At 50.5% G+C, this 19487-nt stretch overlaps 1 protein-coding gene across 3 annotated transcripts in view; it reads right to left on the bottom strand.

Annotated features, from left to right (window-relative positions):
* PCGF3 (polycomb group ring finger 3) overlaps window positions 1-19487 on the bottom strand; it is a 57822-nt gene that overhangs the window by 16427 nt on the left and 21908 nt on the right. For all 3 annotated transcript variants that reach the window (XM_082653705.1, XM_082653704.1, XM_082653706.1), the window contains exons 7-9: window positions 10053-10163; window positions 9109-9197; window positions 519-656 (exon numbers count right to left, since the gene is read on the bottom strand). In XM_082653705.1, the coding sequence (XP_082509831.1) occupies window positions 519-656; window positions 9109-9197; window positions 10053-10163 (338 nt within the window). The remainder of the gene's footprint in view (window positions 1-518; window positions 657-9108; window positions 9198-10052; window positions 10164-19487) is intronic.

Genomic DNA, 19487 nt, shown 5'->3' on the forward strand with positions numbered 1-19487 from the left:
TCCTGGGCTTCCCTGGTGGCGCAGTGGTTAAGAATCCGCCTGCCAATGCAGGAAACACGGGTTTGAGCCCTGGTCCGGGAAGATCCCACATGCCGCAGAGCAACTAAGCCCGTGCGCCACAACTACTGAAGCCCGCGCGCCTAGAGCCCGTGTTCCGCAACAAGAGAAGCCACCGCGGTGAGAAGCCCGCGCGCCGCAACGAAGACCCAACACAGCCAAAAATAAACAAATTAATTAATTAATTAAAAAAAAAAAAGAAAATATTTAACATATCTTGTTGCAGCCCCCTTGGCATTTCCTCTTCTCTCAACAGTGGCTTCCCGTGTTTGTGGGCTCTGGGCCTCCACTGTCTTCACCGCTATTTACTACCACACTATCTGGGGGTAGGCAAAACAAATGCAGATTTTTTTTTCTGATTGAAAATGTCCAAACAGGACTGTAAAAAGCAAACAAACCCGAAGAACTTCAGAAGCATCACTTTTACAAACAAGAAGTGACTGGTTATAGCTTCTATTTACCTCGTTGAAAGACGAGAGGTTGAGTTTTTTGGCAATGAACTTCTTTAGGTGCAGGACTGTGGCCTGGGCTGAGCAGCGGATCCACTTCCGTTTCAGGCCCCGCAGTTTGCTGCTGTTGCATTCCAGACAGATGCTCACCTGCAAGAGAAAGGACACAGCTGGGCAGGCTCATCAAGGGGGCCGTACCGGGCTACTCACTGGAGGCTTTCTTAGGTATCTACGGATTCCATTAAATCTAAGAACGCTGACTTTTTTGAAATCGTAAATCTGTTTTGACCTAACACCGTAGAAAAAGAATTTCACTTTAATCTTTTTACACTGTCTTAAAAATCTGTTTACTATTTGCCATTTTGTGAAATAAAAATCTAACACTATTTATTCTGTCTTATTAGCATAGTACTTTAAAGTAAACCCGAGAATTATTTATTTATTGTGGCAGTATGTGCTGGCCTCAGAGTTAAACCGACAAAGACTGGAATCCTGTTCTAAAAGCTTCTGGCCGGTGGGACACACATGCATCTCCCCAGAGGCTGTGCTAAGTGCTCAGGAAAGACACAAGGAAAGACACGCCACACACACGGCAGGCACCACGGACCCTTCATCGAGGAAGGTCTCCAAAGGAGGTTGAAGGAGACAGCAAACTCACTAGAGAACAGCGTACTCTGAGCAAAGGCGCAAAGTCTGAAGCTCACAGCTCTATCCTGGAAGATCGCGTTCAGTGGGATTAGAGTACTCGGTGTGTGGCACGAACTTCAAGACGACAAACTAAGGAAAAGTGACTCTAGGATCAGGTGGTGCCTGGCAGACGCAGAAGGGAATGTGCTGAGGAGGGACAGCCCCGGCCACAGTTGAGAAAGTCCCACCTTAGATACCTCACCTCACCTCACTCACAGGCAAGTAATTCTCTCACAACAGCCACAAAAAATGGCACAAGCAGACCCCCAAAGTTCAGGCAAAAGAATTAACAAAGGAATTAACTGAAATATGTATGTCTAAAACTACCAGAGGCATGAAAGTAGGAATTAAAAACATAACACACTAAGAATAAAGAACAGGCAGGTACAAAAGATAACCAAATGTAACTTCTAAAAATAAAAAACCTATTCACGTAAATTAAAAACTCAATGGATGGTCAAATCGCAGATTAGTCTCAGCTGAAGGCAGATCAATTTTCTGAAAGATCAATTTGAGCAAAGGTATCAATTAAAATAAGAAAACAAAAGAAAGGTAAGAGACGTGCAGACAGATCAAAGAGTCTAACAAACACATCACAAGAGTTCCAGAGGAAAGAAGAGAAAATAAGGGAAAGGCAAAATTTGAGAAATAATGACTAAGGATCCCCCCAAACGATCAAAGACATAAGGCCTCAAATTCAGGAAGCAAAAGAACCCAAAACAAAGGAAGTAAGAGGAAACCTGCACCCAGACAGACATGGCGACCCCTCAACACAGGGGGCCAAGGCCCAGGGCAGCCACAGAGGTGGGCCCACAGGCAGGGCTGGCGCTCAGGCCACCGAGCCCAGACCCTCAGCCGACAAGAAGGAAGAGCGAAATTATCATTCAGGGTGGAAATGAATAAAGTCATCTGCAAACGAAAACAGAACGTAAGCAGGAGAAGATGTAGCTCAGGAAGAAAAGGCCTGAAGTGGATGGACTGGCTGGGGTTTAGGAGGCGCCCAGGCAGCAGGCAAGCTCTGTTGTTTAGGAGGGACAGAAAGAGACTCATGTTAATTCTGGACTTTTAAAAAATGCATTCATTTTAGAATTTCATTAGCACTAAAATAATAAAAATAGGACATACAGCCTGCTAGTCAGAGGCAAAAAAGAGATTAAATAAAATGTATTAATTCTACAGAAGGAACTCAAGGGAGGGGGCATAAAAAATACAAATGGAAAGCACAAGCTACAGCAGAAACGAACCCAACTTTACTAGCAACCGTGGTAAATGTAAAATAACCTGCCAGTTAAATAAATTCTGATTCAATTTTTAAAAAACCCCAGCTCTCTGCTGTAGAAAGTGTCACATTTAAGAAAGATGTTAAAAAAACTGCAATACCAAATACCAGGCGAAAATAAAACAGACAGAGCTGTGTTATTACATAAAACAGATTTCTTAATAAGAAGAAACTCCCTAAGGATGGGAAGCATTTCTGAAGCCGAATGCACCGAGCAGCAAACTTAAGTTGACAGAACGATGAGAAGGAGAAGTCTCCGGCGCAGTGGGGCTTTCAGAGTCTCTGTCAGCCGGCCGCAGGCACACGGGCCAGACGGGCGTCTGTGTCCAGGGCCAAAGCAACAGGCCCAAGACCCCGGCAGGAACCAGCCGCACACGGAACCCTCAACCCAGCACCGGTAGCCGCGTGGGCACGGGCAGGGCCGCCGGCTGCACTCCTGTACCCCAGCCGGAGAGGCCTCGTGCCCGTCAGAGGTGCTGACCAGGTAGAGAGGGCACAGGCTCCCCAACTACGGGCGTGTCACCCGACGAGGAGGCTCAGTTTGTGTGAACGCAGGGGTGACCACGGAGTATGACCTACGTGGAGGAACTCAGGACGGCAACACGTTTAAACCTTTCACACAATGTTAACCTCTGGACTGTATGAATGTATTACCTATTTAAACGCACCAAGATAAAGCATGTTTGTAACTTTTTAACCGCTTCATTGTGGTATAATGCACATGTATCTGTTTTAAGTATACCACTCAGGAATTTTTAGTACATTTAAAGAGGTGGGCGGCCATCACCACCATCCAGTCTGAGGTCGGTCCCGTCAGCCCATAAAGACTCTCGGAGCCTCGGTGGTCAACCCCGCCCCACCCCAGGCGGCCACCCCTCGGCCTGTGTCTGTGGACCGGCCTCTCCTGGACAGGCTATAGATGGGATCATACAAGACGCAGTCTTCCCATCGGACTTCTGTCGCACAGTAAAGCGGTGTGAGACTCAGGTGCACGGCAGCACCTTGCACCGCTGACCAGTTCCCATTTGTCAACATCCCCGTCAACGCCTGTCAGCGGCTGCCCTTTGGATTGTAGCCATCCTGGTGAGTGTAAAATGCTACTTCATTATGGTTTTAATCGGCATTTCCCTAATGACTAAAGTTGTTGAACATCATTTCACGTGACTATTAACCATTTGTAATTCTTTGGTGAAACGTCTACTGAAACCTTTTGCCAATTTCTTAATTGGACTGTTTATCTTCTTATTGAGTTTAAGAGTTATATATTATAGATACAAGTCCTTTCCAGAAATGTGATTTGCCAGTATTTTCTCCCAGTCTGTGGCCTTTTAAAATTTTCTTAATAGAGTCCTTTGAAGAGCAGCAATTTTTTTTTTTTTTTTTGGCTGCACTGTCGTTAGGCCCCTGACCAGGGACTGAACATGGGCCCTCGGCAGTGAGAGACCAGAGTCCGATCCGTCGGACCAGCAGAGAGGTCCCAAAGAGCAGCAGTTCTTTCATTTCTTTTCTCAAAGTGCTGCTTGCTTTATGTTTAATTTGTCTTAGTTTCTGGCCCCACCATGCGGCACGCAGGATGTTAGCTCCCCGATCAGGGATCAAACCCACAACCCCTGCAGTGGAAGTGTGGAGTCCTAACCACTGGACCGCCAGGCAAGTCCCACGAGCAGCAGTTCTTAATTTCATGAAGTCAGTTTATCAATTTTATTTCCTGAGTTGTGTTCTTGGTTTTGGATCTGAGAACTACAGGCCTAACCCAAGGCCCTAAACAGTTTCTCTCATGTTTTCCTATAAAGGTTTTCAACTTTTAGCTCTTATATATATATTTTAATCAATTTATTTATTTTATTTATTTCATCTTTGGCTGCACTGGGTCCTTGCTGCAGTGCACGGGCTTCTCATTGCGGCGGCTTCCCCTGTTGCAGAGCATGGGCTCCAGGCGCGCGGGCTTCAGCAGCCATGGCACGGGGCCTCAGCAGCTGTGGCTCGCAGGCTCTAGAGCGCAAGCTCAGTAGTCGTGGCGCACGGGCCCAGCTGCTCCGTGGCATCCGGGATTCTCCCGGACTAGGGCTCGAACCTGTGTGTCCTGCATTGGCAGGCAGATTTCTAACCACTGTGCCACCAGGGAAGCCCTAGCTCTTATATTTTGAGCTAACTTTCGTATGTGGTGTGAGGCAAGGCACAAATGAACCTTTCTGCACGTGGATGTCCGTCCAACTGTCCCAGCACCACTCGAAGAAGACACTATCCTTTCCCCAGTGAAGGGCCGTGGCACCCGTGCTGAAAACCAAATGACCCTAAATCTAAGGGCTTATTTCTAGACTCCAGAATTGGTTCCATTGACTTAAAAGTCTACCTTAACACCTAAAACAAACGTCTTGATTACTGTAGCTTTTTAGTAAGATTTGATGTTCAAAATTTTCAATGCATACTTTAAAAAATAAGTAGTGGGTCAAAAAGAAATCAAAATGAACATTTCAAAATATTTAGAACCAAACAGTATAATGGCAACTATATGAAAATTCAACTCAAGAAATTAAGAGAAAAGTACAAGAGGGAATGTAGGAAGAGCAGAAGGAAGGAGAGACTGGCAGAAAACAAAGTGGTTCAGCCTCTGGCAACAACAACCAAGAAAGCGGGAGGCATGCTGTGACGCCAGGAAGAGAGACGGAGAAATAGGTGCACAGGTGGCAAGGCCCGAAGACAAGCAAAGAATTCTAGGGACCGTTTCATGCCCCAAGCGTTGAAAACCTAAGTCCAAACAGAAAGTTTCCTAGAAAAAATATAACTGATCAAATGAACTAAAAAAGAAACAGAAGATTTGAGTAGGACTGAAATCATTAAGGAAATTTAATTTGTATTGATGGTTAAAAATCTTCCTACCCCTCTCCAAAAGAATTAACCAAGATCTGATGGCTTTATACAGGAAGTTTAACCAAAACAGTCAACAAAACTGATGCTCTTAATCTCATACAAACTCTCCTAGAAAATAAAAATGGGAAAAGAGAGCCTATCCCCAGCTCTGAGACTTACTACCTTGATACCAAAACTAAACAAATGCCTATGAAAAAGGTGTAGGCCAACTCCTGCAGAATGACTGAGAAAACGCCAAAAGACCCAACACACAGGCCCACGAACACAGAATGCGATCTGCATGTAAAGGAACCGAGAGAGCCACACCCCCCTCCCCGGGAGCTGGAGATGGAAAGGAAACGACCTTTCCATCCAGCGCGTGGAGGACGTGCCCGGGGAGGCTGGGGCCAGCACCCAGGAGTCCGTGAGGGCTGGAATAATCAGAGCATCAGACAGAAGACAGTGAAATCCTCACCCCGCGGCGTGTGCTATGTACGTGACACGGGACACACTGCCGGTCCTATAGCTGTTCCGTGTCACACGGCACCTACAGGAAGCGGCTACGTGACGCACCTCAAAAAAACTCAAAAGTATAATTTTACCTGAGAAAAGGGAGCTGCACAAAGACACCTGTTCCCTGGGCTCTGTGGTTTGTGGCTACATCATACCACCCAGCTGGGATACCCGCTCAGTAAACAGTCTCTGGAGAGCCCAGCAAGTCCCGCGGCTGCTTTCTAACCCTTCCCGGGCTGAGCGCTTGACGCCCTGTGCCGCGCGCTGCCCACGCTCCGGGGCCCTTCCCCGCCTGGCAGGCCCTGCTCCGGGCCGGGCCCACCCTCTCCCCTTCTCCCACGCCCCACGCCTGGAGCCCCTGGTGCGTCCCCACCCCGTGGCTCCGAGCGCCCCGACCCCAGGGCGCCTCAGCCCCACAGGGCGGGGGTCCTCGCGGGCAGCGCGTGGCACGTCCTGGGGAAGGGCAGGCCAGGTGCCGACCAACCGGGCGCCCCGCTCCCGGCGGCAGGACACCTGATTCCCAAGGGAGCCACGGTGCGGGCGGCAGGGACACTGCCAAACAGGCGGCTGAACAGACTCCCAAGCACAGACCCTTTGAGCCCCACCGTGGACGAAGCCACCGGAAGGACAGAGTGTCCTGCAAGGAACAGGCCCGGGACAGCCAGGAGCAGATAGGCCGCCAGGGTCCCGGTGCCGGAGAGGAGGCGGGGGGACGGCAGCAGGTGGGGGGTCAACCCCACGCTCGAAACCGCCTGTGTAATCAACAGCAGCCCGCCCCCGGCACAGGCTGAGGAGGAAGGAGCTGGCCCTGCCCGGTGGGCCTGCAGCTGCCCTGGAGGATGGAGGGGGCAGGCTCTCGGGAGGAGTGGCCTGGAACTAAAGTAACAACAGAACAACTTATTTGAAAAAGGGAAGAACAGCTGTGAAGGGGTCCGAAGTTGAAGCCCAGGGGCTCAGGGTCCCAGGAGGCAGCGTGGAGAGCAGGGTCCCCGAGTGGGAGGAGAAGGTGGGACACCAGACACAGGATGGTAGCAGAGACGGGCTCCCAAAGCCCTGACCTCCCCAGGACAGGGATCCTGCCAAGTTCCGAACGGGGGAAACAGCGCGCTCCTGAGGAAGGGGAACGTCTGAGGAAACGAACGTCCTGGTTACTGGAAGCCATCTGGTGAGAGCACGCGGCTCAGAGCAGTGACAGACCAGGTGCGCGGCGCTCAGCCTGGCACTGACTCTGGCCCCACAGGGATGCAGCGGGGCCCACCCCCCGGGCAGGCTGCTGGCTCTTGAAAGCAACCGCTCAAATAGACAAATCTTCGGCACGTTTGGGGTAAAAAAGAAAAGGGAAATATTAGTAACGATAAACACGAACATTGGAGATTGAACACTGACGGAGCAGGGGTTAAGCGAGAGGGCCCACCCTGTGCCTGGAAGGGCCGGGCCGGCAGCTCCGACCCCAGATCCCGCGGGGCCTCCAAGTCCAACAAGAGGTAACTCATCAGAGCCCAGGAGAGGGGACACGCGGGCCCCAGAGGGGCGTCCTTCACCCCAATGTTTATTCTTCTCTCCATTCACGTGAAACGCATCTGAGCACACCCAGCATTCCACACAGACGCGCTTCTACTCCTGTGATGCTTGTGGAAATGTTTTAGCAACACAAGCATATAAACTGGAAAATTAAGGTTCCGTTATTCTGTTCTTATACCTAAACCACACTATTTAATTATGTCTTTAATAAATATAAGTGTACACATCCTCATGTTTTACTTATTAAATATATATGCACTGATTAGAATATGTATGTATATATAGAAAGGTGGATATAAGCAGACCTTGCTTTATTGTGCTTTGCAGATACTGTGTTTTTTATGAACTGAAGATTTGTGGCAGCCCTGTGTTGCCAGATGATGACCAAGTTTTAGCAATAAAATATCTTTTAATTAAGCAATGTACGTTGTTCTTTAGACATGACGAAACTACACACTAAACATACTACTGCACGGTGGAAACATAACTTTTATACGCACTGGGAAACCCCCAAAATTCACAACTTGTGTTATATAGCGGTCTGGCCCCGAACCGCAGTGTCTCCCGAGGTGTCCGTCTGCGTAAGTGTGTGTGGGTGGCTGTGCTACACGTATACCCTGACACAGCCAATGGCCCTAAGTTTTCGTGGCTATTCCCGAGCTTTTCCTCTCCCAGATGAGGCTCAGAAGCCACTGGTTAAATTCCTATTCATAATAAACGGTTAAAGTCACAACCACGGAGATTAATTTGGGGAGAACCCGACACCAACTTTCCATCCAGAAACATCCAACCATTCGGTTTTCTCTTACGTTCCCCCATAAGAAGAGCGTGTCTTTGTTTCAGCCTCACACATTTCTCGTTAGGCGGCCTCAGCGTTTTTATTAGTTATGTGAACAAGGCCGCCCACAGCGTCTGACTATGACACACTGGTCCCATCACCCGAACGAACAGTTTCCCTGCGCTGTCCGAGGTGCCACATCACAAGACGTGTAATCTGAGAGCCACGGCGCGCCCGGCTCCCGTTCTCCCGTCTCCTATTTGGGCTGGATCCCCCAACTCATGCTGAGTGACAGCTGAGAAGGGACATTTTCTTGCTCTGACACTCACGAGACACCTCTGTTCCATCATGAAGTGTGACGACTGCCGTAGCTGTCGAGTCAAGGTACCCTAATAAAAAGACCCACAGACGTGGATACGGGATTTTATCAAACTCTTTTGTAGCATCACTGTGATGACTTAGTTTTCCTTTTTTCATCTGATAATGTAGTAAGTGACATACGAATAGCGCCCTCAAGGTTACATTCTCACCTTACTTTGCATGGAAGATGCCTGCCCCACATTCTCCACAGGACAACCTGGGGTTGGGGTCGGGGGGAGCTGAAGATACCCACGGGGGGTGGAGGCTGAACTTTAAACTTTTTATACCTAAAATGTTCCACAGTGAGTATGCATTACTTTGGCAATTAAAAAAAGAAGGGAATGGGAATTCCCTGGTAGTCCAGTGGTTAGGATTTGGTGCTCTCCCTGCCAAAGGCCCCGGTTCGATCCCTGGCCTGGTCGGGGAACTAAGATCCCACAAGCCACGCGGCACGGCCAAAAAAAAGGAAAGAAAGGTAAGTAAAGGAAGGAATTGGAAGGAAAAACTAAGAAAGTTGCTGACGTTTTAACGTCTGTACTGCCTGTCGCCCTCGGCCTCCTTCTTTGTTAAACGAGAAGCGGCCCTGGGAGGGCGGGGGCCGAGGCAGCGCCCACCTGCTCGTCGCTCCTGTGGTAGTCGCCGTCCTCCTCCTGCTTCTCTTCTGCCGCTTCTTTGTTCGAACTGTCATCCGCTTTGGTTTCTCCTTTTAGCAAAAACAGAAAATACTGGGTCTTGAATCCAACGTGTTAAACCGTTGTTTTTTAACTCTACCGTACACTTGAACGCTATAAAAACCCACTGTATTAAGAGTTTGCACACGTGAGAGCTGAGGGAGCGCTGCTCTCCACGGTGCTTTACGTGCTGCGCCCTCGGGGCCAGTGGCACGTGTCCGGGCAGAGGCGCCCCACCAGCCCAGCACCACCGACGCCTCGCGCCTCAACTACGCCAGGCAGCGAGCCATCCCCGAACTCTGTTCCGGCACAGCTTTAAATGTTAAGACCCTACCTAGGGAAAGGCGGGATTCCTGGCTCCCTAGCTGCCTCTTGGCCTCGCCTCCCCGGGGGCCCCGAGCTCGCACAGTCTGCAGCCCCCGCTTCCCAGGCCGACAGCCAAGCCTCTCCCTGCTGCTCACGATGTTAGAAAAGCACACGGCGGACTAAAGGGGTTTCGGAATCTGTGTGGTCCACGGCGTCAAAGATTCAAATAAGTTGTTATGATACGTACAGATTCTAAAGCACCATTAATTTTACGTCATAGCCAAAGTGGAGTTTGGCCATTCTGTGAGAAAACAGACAAAGCCGGGAGAAGAGCCCTGGGAGGCCCGCCGTCGGCATGCCCGTGCTCCCTCCACACCCCACCTCCAGGCACCTTCGGGTACCCCCTCAGGCTTCCTCTCACTGGCCCACCACGTAACCCCTTGGTCGGAGACGCCATTTCTCAGCACCACCTAAGTGACACTGACGCCTGCCCACACCTCTGTCAAGGACTTGTGTGGGGAGTGGAGGGACACAAGGGGCTCTTAGCAAAAGGTCTAGCAAATAAAACCCAGCTCACTCACCATTTCGATGGGAATCTAGGTGCTGTTTCGCAGAACAGGTCTCCCCCTTGATGTCTCCAGGCACTTCCAGGCCTAATTTGTGGTAGAATTCCCTCTGTTTTCTCATTTCCGCTATTAAAAATTAATATATAATCCTTAATCTTAAGTAGGCAATGGATCACATTAAAATTCTGCTCACAAATATCACATGAAGAAAACTGAAGGCTTGGATTAAAAGTCCGAAGGCTTTTACTCGTGAGAAGATAACAGCTTTGGACCGTGCCCCCTCAAATTTTGGAGCAGCTACCAGCTGTGGGCCGTGGGGCGCGTCCCGGGTCGGGGCCTGAGCCCCCCAAGTGGGGGCACGGCCGGTTCTCCGGATGCGCGTTCACAGCCCCGCGGGCCCCTCCCAGGCAGGGCTGCCGTCCCCACCGCTGCTGTGGCCGCCCCTAGGTGTGCCCGACGGGGGGAACCAGTACTCCCTGGCGTCTCTGGCTGGCGGTCACAGCTCGCTGAGTCCTGGAGGCACGGAGCCGCCCACCACAGGGGAAGGGTCCCTACTGAACGGGGACGACGGGCACCACGCGGCCTCCTGCCCTGGCCGTCGGTCTCCAACCACTGAGTGGGGACTGGGCCGGGCGGCGAGAGGACAGCTGGTCCAGGCTGGACCCTCGCACATTCCTGGGAAGGGCCGACTCCGTGACACAAGGTGGCTACTGATGTACAGTTCACATGCACGTAACGAAGCAACGGTCACCGCCCAGGGCCACACGGGAGGTAGCAAAGGAAATTTAAACCTAAGCTGCTCAAACCAATAACGTGTAAGTCACGCTGTGAAAAAGATTTATGTGCAGGTGACCAAGGAAAGCTCGGTGGTACCTCCCCCCTGCACGTCTGTCTCGCCTAAACACCACGAGCTCCGCAAGGGCCAGGAACATGCCTTGGTCGCTTCCTGGACCCACACAGACACTCCAAAATATCTGATTGTGCAGGAAAAACTAAAAGTGTGAGGCAGCGGACTCGGACGGAAAGAGGGAGGCCTCTCAGAACTGAACTGATGAGCGCAGGCCAGCCCAGAGCCGGGGGCGTTGGAACCAAAGACGGCGAAACCACGAGTCTGTAAATCTGGGATCAGCTTGAAAGGAAACATTTCCCTTAAACAGTCACAGAAATGCCGGCAGAGGAATGAAGCCCTGAAACGCACTGCTGGTGGTGGGAGCCCGTTCCTGTCTGTCCTTCAGGGAGGGCGGGGTCTGCAGGTAACAGCCCCCCTGATGAACGCGAAGAGGGACTCCTCACCTGACAGGTGGACAGGATGCCGCTTCACACACGGGCAGACACTGCACTCGGGACGCAGTGAGGGTCTGTGGCCGCCCTGCGTCAAGCGAGTCTGTCGGCACCTTTTTCCAACAGCATCTGCTCACTTTGGGTCCCGTTTTGGTAATTCTCGAAGTACGTCAAACTTTTCCATTATTGTTCTATTTGTTATGGTCTCTGTGATCAGTGATCTTTGATGTTACTATTTTAATTGTTTTTTTTGTTTTGTATTTTTAATTAAAAGATGTATATTGCTCTTTAGGCATAATGCTATTGCACATTTAATAGACCACAGTATAGTGTAAACATAACTTTTTTACATGCACTTGTGTATGATCTGTGTGATTCACTTTATTGCGACATTCGCTTTACTGCGACGGTCTGAAACCGAACCTGTGGTATTTCCGAGGTCTGCCTGTACCTGGTTTTAATTTCCATTTCTTTAATTTTCACCTACAAGAATGAAAAAGGATTGAAAAATAACAATACTCAATTTCAGATATACACAGGTGTAGAAATGTCAACTGGGATAACTTTTCAGGAAAGTACCTCAGCATATACATAAAAAATATTTTAAAACTTAACTGCTGACCCAAAAGTCCCTACTGCTAGTGATGTATCCCAAGGAAATAACCCGGTAAGGGCATAAGAAGATAAAACCTTATTTGCAACAGTGAAGTATCAGAAACAACCTAAATGCTAAGTGTCTGACAACGTGGACTGGGCCAATCAGAAGAGCTGACTCCCGGGGCTTCACTGGTGGCGCAGTGGTTAAGAATCCGCCTGCTAATGCAGGGGACGTGGGTTCGAGCCCTGGTCCAGGAGGATCCCACATGCCGCGGAGCAACTAAGCCCGTGTGCCACAACTACTGAGCCTGCACTCTAGAGCTCGCAAGCCACAACTACGGAGCCCGCGTGCCACAACTACTGAAGCCCGCACGCCTAGAGCCCGTGCTCCACAACAAGAGAAGCCACTGCAATGAGAAGCCCGCGCACTGCAACGAAGAGTAGCCCCCGCTCACCACAACTAGAGAAAGCCCGCACGCAGCAGCGAAGACCCAATGCAGCCAAAAATTAAATAAATAAAATGAAATTTATTAAAAAAAAAAAGAAGAGTTGACTCCCCGCCAGACTCATTCTGTCCCAGAAGACATTTCCAGACAGGGCCACAGAGCCTCAGAACCCTTCTCAACACCACACTGGAGATACCACTATCATCCACTACTGACAGCTGCCACGCAAGATAAATCTAACTTATCTGCTACGCTGGGGTAAGAGAGTGGGCCATTTATTCAGTGGATACTTTGCAGCCAACAGAAAAGATGACACAGATCATATTTACGGATGCGGGGCAGCTCTACAACAAACTGTTATGAGAACATTATAGACAGAACATGACCTCATCTTGGGGTGAAAGTTATGATAGTGGTAAGACTAGGATGCTGTGAGTTCGGGGAGGGAGGAAAGGCTTATAAAAAGTAACACCGCCCTGGGCACATGTACTCCACTGCACCACAAACCTCGGGATCATCACAACAGGTGCAGAAGCAGCATCTGATGGAATCCAACATCCACCCCTGACAAACAGCAGCCGCGCCTGATGAAGGGCACGCGGGAGCCTGCAGCCGACCTCAGGCTTGCGGGCCAGAGACTGAGCACCTCCCCGGGGTCAGGAACAGGACGGGTCCCACATCACAGAGTTCTAGCCCGGGGCTGGCAGACGCTGCTGTGAAGCACAGACAGCGAATATCTGGGGCTCTGTAAGCTGAACATCAAAACCGAGACATTTCATCAGTACTTACGTAACAGAAGAGAGAACAGAATTTTTATAGAGGAAACTGAAATAGATACATGTTCAATACAATATGTACACAGGCGTACATATCGGTGCATTGCTGCCATTATTATCTTGAACAAACTGTTATCTGTTAGATAAATGAGGAATAAGAAAGTTAAGCGTCTTTATTTTACCTTCACTTATTTCTTCTTTGATGCTCTTCCTTTCCTTAGTAGATCTGAGTTTCCGACCTTTATCATTTTCCTTCTTTCTAAAGAACTTCTTCTAACAACATCTCTAGAAGGCAAGTTTACTGGCAACAAATTCCCCCAATTTCTCTTTGTCTGAGAAAGTATTTCTCCTCACTTCTGGAGGATAATTTCTCAGGGTACAGAATCCTGGGCTGCTGGTTTTTCTCTCAACACTGTAAATATCTCACTTCACTCTTTGCTTGCAAGGTTTCTAAGGAGAGGTCAGATGTAATTCTTATCTCAGTTCCCCTGTAGGTAAAGTGTACCCCTCCCCTCCAGCTCCTTTCGGGACTTTTTTCTTTATCTTTGACTTTCTGTACGTTGAAACCGACATGCCCAGGTGTAATTACTCTGGCATTTGTCCTGCTGGGTGTTCTCTGGGCTTCCTGGATCTGTGGTTTGGTGTCTGACATTGATTTGGGGAAACTCTCAGTTAAAATGTTTCAGTATTTCTTCTGTTCTTCTCTCTCTTCTCCTTCCGGATTTCCCATTATGTCACACCTTCACCCCACAGTCCTTAGATGTTCTGTTCTTTCAGCCTTTTCCCTTTGCTTTTGGGTTTTCAGGGACTCTGTCGAGATGTCCTTTCGCTCAGAGGTTCCTTCCTCAGCCGTGTCCACTCTAATCAGCCCGTCAAAGGCAACCTTCATTTCTGCTGCAGGGCTCTGATCTCTGGCGTTTCTTTTCGGTTCTTCCTTAGGATTTCCACCTCTCTGCTCACATTCCCCTTATGTCCTGCATGCTGTCTACTTTATCCATTAGAGCCCTCAGCACGTTGACCACAGTTGTCTTAAGTCCCGGTCTGATAATTCCAACATCCCTGCCATGTCTGGTTCTGATGTGTGTTCCATCTCTTCAGATTCTGTTTTTTGCCTTTTAGCATGACTCGTCGTTTTTTTCTTGTTAGCTGGACGTGACACTGGGTAAAAGGCACTGCTGTGAACAGGCCTCAGTGCTGTCGTGGTGAGGTGGCGGGGACGGGACACCCCACAGCCTTGACCACGGTTGTCCTCGGCGAGCCTGAGCCTCTGGACTGTGAACCTCGCTCGTGCTTCTCAGGTGTTCCTCCCCACTCGGGCGGGACAAGGTGGCTGAAGTTGGGTCTTTCCTGCCCCCAGGCCAGTTTTGCTCTGATAATAGCCCAGCAGGCACGGTTGTGGTTAACTGGGTCCCCAGAGGTCAGGTCTTCTTCAGATGTGCCCAGGGCTTGGGGCATTTCTTTCCCCTCCCCTGCTGGGGGAACCTGGTCGAGTTCCCAGAGACGAACCTCACAGCATCGCGAGGCCCGCTGTGACAGCCCCCGGGCAGGTCTCAACTCTTGGACTTGTCCACCAGGAGCCTCAGTGACCCCTGAGTCACAGACCAGTCTCTCCTGCCCAGGCTCTGGTTCCTGGGCGTTTCCAGTCCTGAGTCTGTGGCAGGCAGCCGTGTGCCCCCGCGTCTGCGGTCAGTCCCCCATCTCGGGGGCAGCGGCTGGCCCTGCACCCTCCTCTCTTACAATCTAAGAACGGCTGATTGTTCAGTGCGTTCTGCCTTTTACTTGTCGTTGGGACGAGTGGAGACTCCTAAGCTCCTTAGGTGAGGCACCAGAAACCTGAAGTCACGAAGTTAAAGACACAGTAGTAATACCCGAGCACGAACTTTACAGTGCGGCCACTAACGAGAAGAATGCACGCCTGTCGGGCGGCGGATGACGTTTGTTTAGTGGGGTAAAAAGTGCGCGCTGCTTGGCGCCAAAACTGAGCGCTCGTGTTCATCTGTAAGGAGATCTTACATACTTCACCTTGAAAATGCCTTTGCACACAGAAATACTGACTTCAGTCCAGAGCAGTCGTCACTCAGAAGGCGCTGAAGGAATTCTATTAGATTCTTCTCTTGGGATTTGCCTTTGTTCCACAGACTGATCACTTCCCAGTGGAGGTCAGGCGGATGCCCCTCGACTGCACAGCTATATGGATTCTGAAACACGGAAGCTGCTTCACCTGCACCAGGCCCCGGACTCCACCAGAGCTGTTTGCTGGGGCTCTGCAAACAGGTCTGCTGTGAGTCTAGGGGGTGGCCTCCGCTCCCCTTGAGCTGCCGACAGCCCGGGGCGTCTGCACGGCAGCTGGATGGGGCTTGCGATTCAAGAGACGTTAGTTGTTGAAAACTTCCCACATTGCAGGTTTTGCATTTCAGTATTGCTCTCCTTATGACATTAGGCTGGATTCATCAAGGAACATTATCAGGTCTTTAACAAAAGCAAACTTCCAAAGCCATTCGGTGTGACGTTGTTAAAGGTGTTTCTTTTCATTCAGAAAAACTTCAATCTGCCCTTAGCTCAAAAAACCTCAAAAAACAAAAAAACACACACGCAACAAAAAACTTACCACCGCCAAGGCATCAAAATATTGTGCGGCTGTGATAAGGGAAGTCGGGGTACTCAGCTTTTAACTCTGACAAAAATTCACACAAATGATTACGTCCCAAAGCGTGAATGGATTCCACCGTGGACACCACTGGTTCAGGACATACGAAAGATCCAAGTATCTTCTGCAAAGTACCTGCTGGTTGATGAGTATCGTGATGAGCTTTCACTGAAAACCTAACGTTTTCACAGTTCAGTTAATTTGTTCAACCAAGTATTTCCCTGACCCCACACACGTTCACCAACACGGCTGTGACACGTCTCAACAGAGCCCACTTCAGGTTGTACTGAATTAGCGTCTTCTCAACTTCCCGGAAAACCCTCTCTCCTGCGGCTGTGCCCCGTGGACTCTGCTCAGAGGCTCATTCGCCCGTCACGTCAAACGCACCCAATAAACACTGCGCAGATCGGAGACTCCGGAGCCGAGGAAAACCACTCAAACTGCCCGCCTCGCTTCCGAGGGCTGGCGTTGCCCCTAACTGTCAGCTCCCTGAGCGATGGTTCCCGTCACGGCTCCTGTTCTCAAACAGGCTCACTTTCTCTGGACAGACTTCCTCAGCCGCTGCAATCAAACAACATTTAACCAACTTATCACTAGTAAGTGATTTTCCTTCCGTGACCAACAAATGAGCCAACCAGAAACCTACTCTAATTGCAGCCTTATAGGTTATTCTTATTTTTGTGAAGAAATCCTGCTGTGATGAGACATTCCATTGTAAATTTTCAATTCTTTCTAAAAGTTGCTTTCCTCTGAGTGTTTAGTCTGATGCCAACACATCTTATAACTTTCTATTTTAACACAGATGTAGTGTCACCGCAAGATAAACAGGACGCTTCCCCGGCTGACAATGACAATCCAAGGACAAATCCACCCACCCGTCACCATGGCTGAAACGCTGGACGCTTCTCCCCTTGTCTCGATGCGGTGGGTGCTGGTAATACAGCCTCCACAGCGTTTGTGCCGACGGGGCTGGTCCACCTGCTGCAGATGCTCCAGCCGCCGTCGAGTGTGAGACAAACGTGCGTCCCTGAATGAGCGGGGCCGCGTTCCAGCAAACCATCCGTGGACGGAGACATCTCAACGCAAAACTCTCATGTCACAAAATATTCTCTTTCTTTTGATTTTTTCCAACTATTTAAAAACGTGGGGACTTCCCTGGTGGTCCGGTAGTTAAGAATCCACCTTCCAATGCAGGGGACACGGGTTCGATCCCTGATCCAGGAACTAAGCTCCCACGTGCGCAGGGAAACTAAGAGCCCGTGCACGGTCAAACACAGCGAGGACCCAGCGCAGTGAAAAAAAAAGAAAAAAGTGAAACACACCCTTGGCTCAGGGGCTGCACGCAACAGGCAGGGCCGGGTCTGGTCGGCAAGGGGTTTGCCGGCTCCTGCCTCAGCCAGCGCGAAGAGGCAAGAGAAAGAGATGCAGATGCAGAGCAGCCCTGCTCCAGAATAAAGCCCACAGACGCACTCACCCACGTCCACAAAGTTCGTAACAGAACATTCACCGCGCCCCTCCCCCAGGTGAAAGCAAAAGACGACACACGTGAAGTGTCGGTCAGGAGAGGAGCCTGGATGAACGGGAGGGGCCCCAGCAGACCCCGGAGAGGAGCAGCTGCAGCTGCGCGAGGGCATGTCACACAAAATAGGTCACGATAAAGCGTACAGGTACAGACGCTGCCTCGGGGAAAACAGGCTTTTCTAAATTATAAAAACAAAAAGAAACAAGAGACAACTAAAAACTCATCTTCCACCTAAAAGGCTTCATCTACAAGGGGACAGAAGAGCAGCCTCCCGGCCACAGGCTGGGTCCAGAAAGCCAAGCCACTTTTGATTTCCCAAAACTCGCGAGAGGACGCACGCGGGAAGTGAAGCGCCTGCCGCGGGGTGGGCAGCTCGAAGGGGCTGCAGAGCAGGAGGGCATCCTCCAGACACCGCGGGCCCCCAGGGTCACTGCTCGGTCTCGGGTGAGACGTGCTCCGGACTCTCTGCGGGACCCGGGAGAGGGCCCAGCTCAGAAACCAGCTTTGCAAGCTGGCCCCAACCAGAGAAACTGCAGACAGCCCACGTTCAGAAAACAGCCCGCTGCTACGGACCTGGACACTACAGCGACCTTTTGAAGAGCGACAAAGGACCGAAAGTTTGAGAAAACAGAGGAGTGGATTATTTGCCTACCCAGAAAGCACCCTGGACTGGGGGCAGAGCTCAGGCTGCCTTGGGCATTAGTGTGAACTTGGGGAATTCTGGAATCCCTCCGGTTCTTCCACGTCAGGGTGGCGATCACGGCTACAGGCTGCCTGTGGAGAGGACGAGGGGACGCGTGCACAGGACAGGCTCGGCAGAAGTCGGCAGAGTCTTACACCCGCCCTCTTCCCTCACAAGCCAAAGCTCCGCTGAGAACGCGTCACTGTGCTCCCCACGCGCCGACTGCTGGCCTGAGACACCACCGCCCGCAGGGGTGAGCCCAGACCCTGCAGACCGGCTCCAGGGAGCCAAGCAGGCAGAGCCCGCCAGCCACAGATCGAGGAGGCTTTGAACTTCAAAAAGGACAGTAACTGCAATAACCTGAGAACAGTAAATGCTCAAAGCCATCTGATCGGGGCTGGAGCGGCTGGGAAACCAGCTCATTTTCTGTAAACAAATAAAGGAAAACTTCACACATTTGTTCTGCTGTTCTGTACAGAGTGGATCTTGGGAAACCAAGCCGGGGAGCGTGTCTTTATGGAGGCCTCCCTGCCATCAGTGGAGGCGGGTGACGGAACAGGGGGCGCGGCCTGGCTGCCCCCAGGCCTCACGGGCTCTGCGGGACCTGGCTGCCAGGACCACATCTGCGAGGGCCCCGTCTGGGTGGAGTGACACTGGAAGGCGCCAGAGTCCAACAGGGCCTCTTGATCCCACACACACACAGGAACGTGGAGACAGGAGGGGCCAGGGGGGGAGCCGCGTTGCCCTTGACTGAGACCAACTAAACCCCGAGAGACGGGAACGCCTCACCCACTAGGACCTGATGCAACAAGGAATCAGTACTGTCATCTCGGTTTACAAAGGTGCTGTAGCTCCGAGTTTGAAGAAAAATCCTTCTCCTTGGGGAACGAACGGCAACGTTTCCAGATGAAACAACAGGAAGGGCGGGGGAAGGAGGTGAACAGGTTTCACCACAAGCTGACAACTCCTGACCCTGGATCATAAACACATCGAGTTCTTTACGGATCTTGCCTGTTGCACGCTGCAAGTATCCTGCAACGATTCTGAACGGTGTCAGCACTTTATTTTCCTGCAGTCTTTGCCTTCCCCCAGTACTAGAAAACCCTTCAAATGTCCGAATATGATTGTTTTTATCTACATTTACTCAAGAAATTTAAACTCTTCTTTTATGAATGAATTCTACGAACAATGAAAGAAGACTTTAACGATATCACTCCCTAGGTTGTGTCTTAAAGATCAGATGTGACATCCACTGACCTAACTGAATAAGCCTGTACTTGAAATTATAACCCTCTTCTGAAACACGGCAGTGAGAAAACACTGCCCAAATGAATTGCTAACGTATCTTATCTTTGAAAGAAAGTTGTGCCTAGCTTTTATCAGCTGGCAGTGCTTCACCAGCCACTGCTCACACTGAACAGATTTCTGAGGCCTGTGTCCCCGCCCGCCCCCCCAGTCACTGCCCCTCAACAAGGGCAGGACAGTCTCAGTGTTCAGAA

This window comes from Grampus griseus (genome assembly GCF_964374135.1).
Source record: "Grampus griseus genome assembly, chromosome: 4".
NCBI classification, from domain to species: domain Eukaryota; kingdom Metazoa; phylum Chordata; class Mammalia; order Artiodactyla; family Delphinidae; genus Grampus; species Grampus griseus.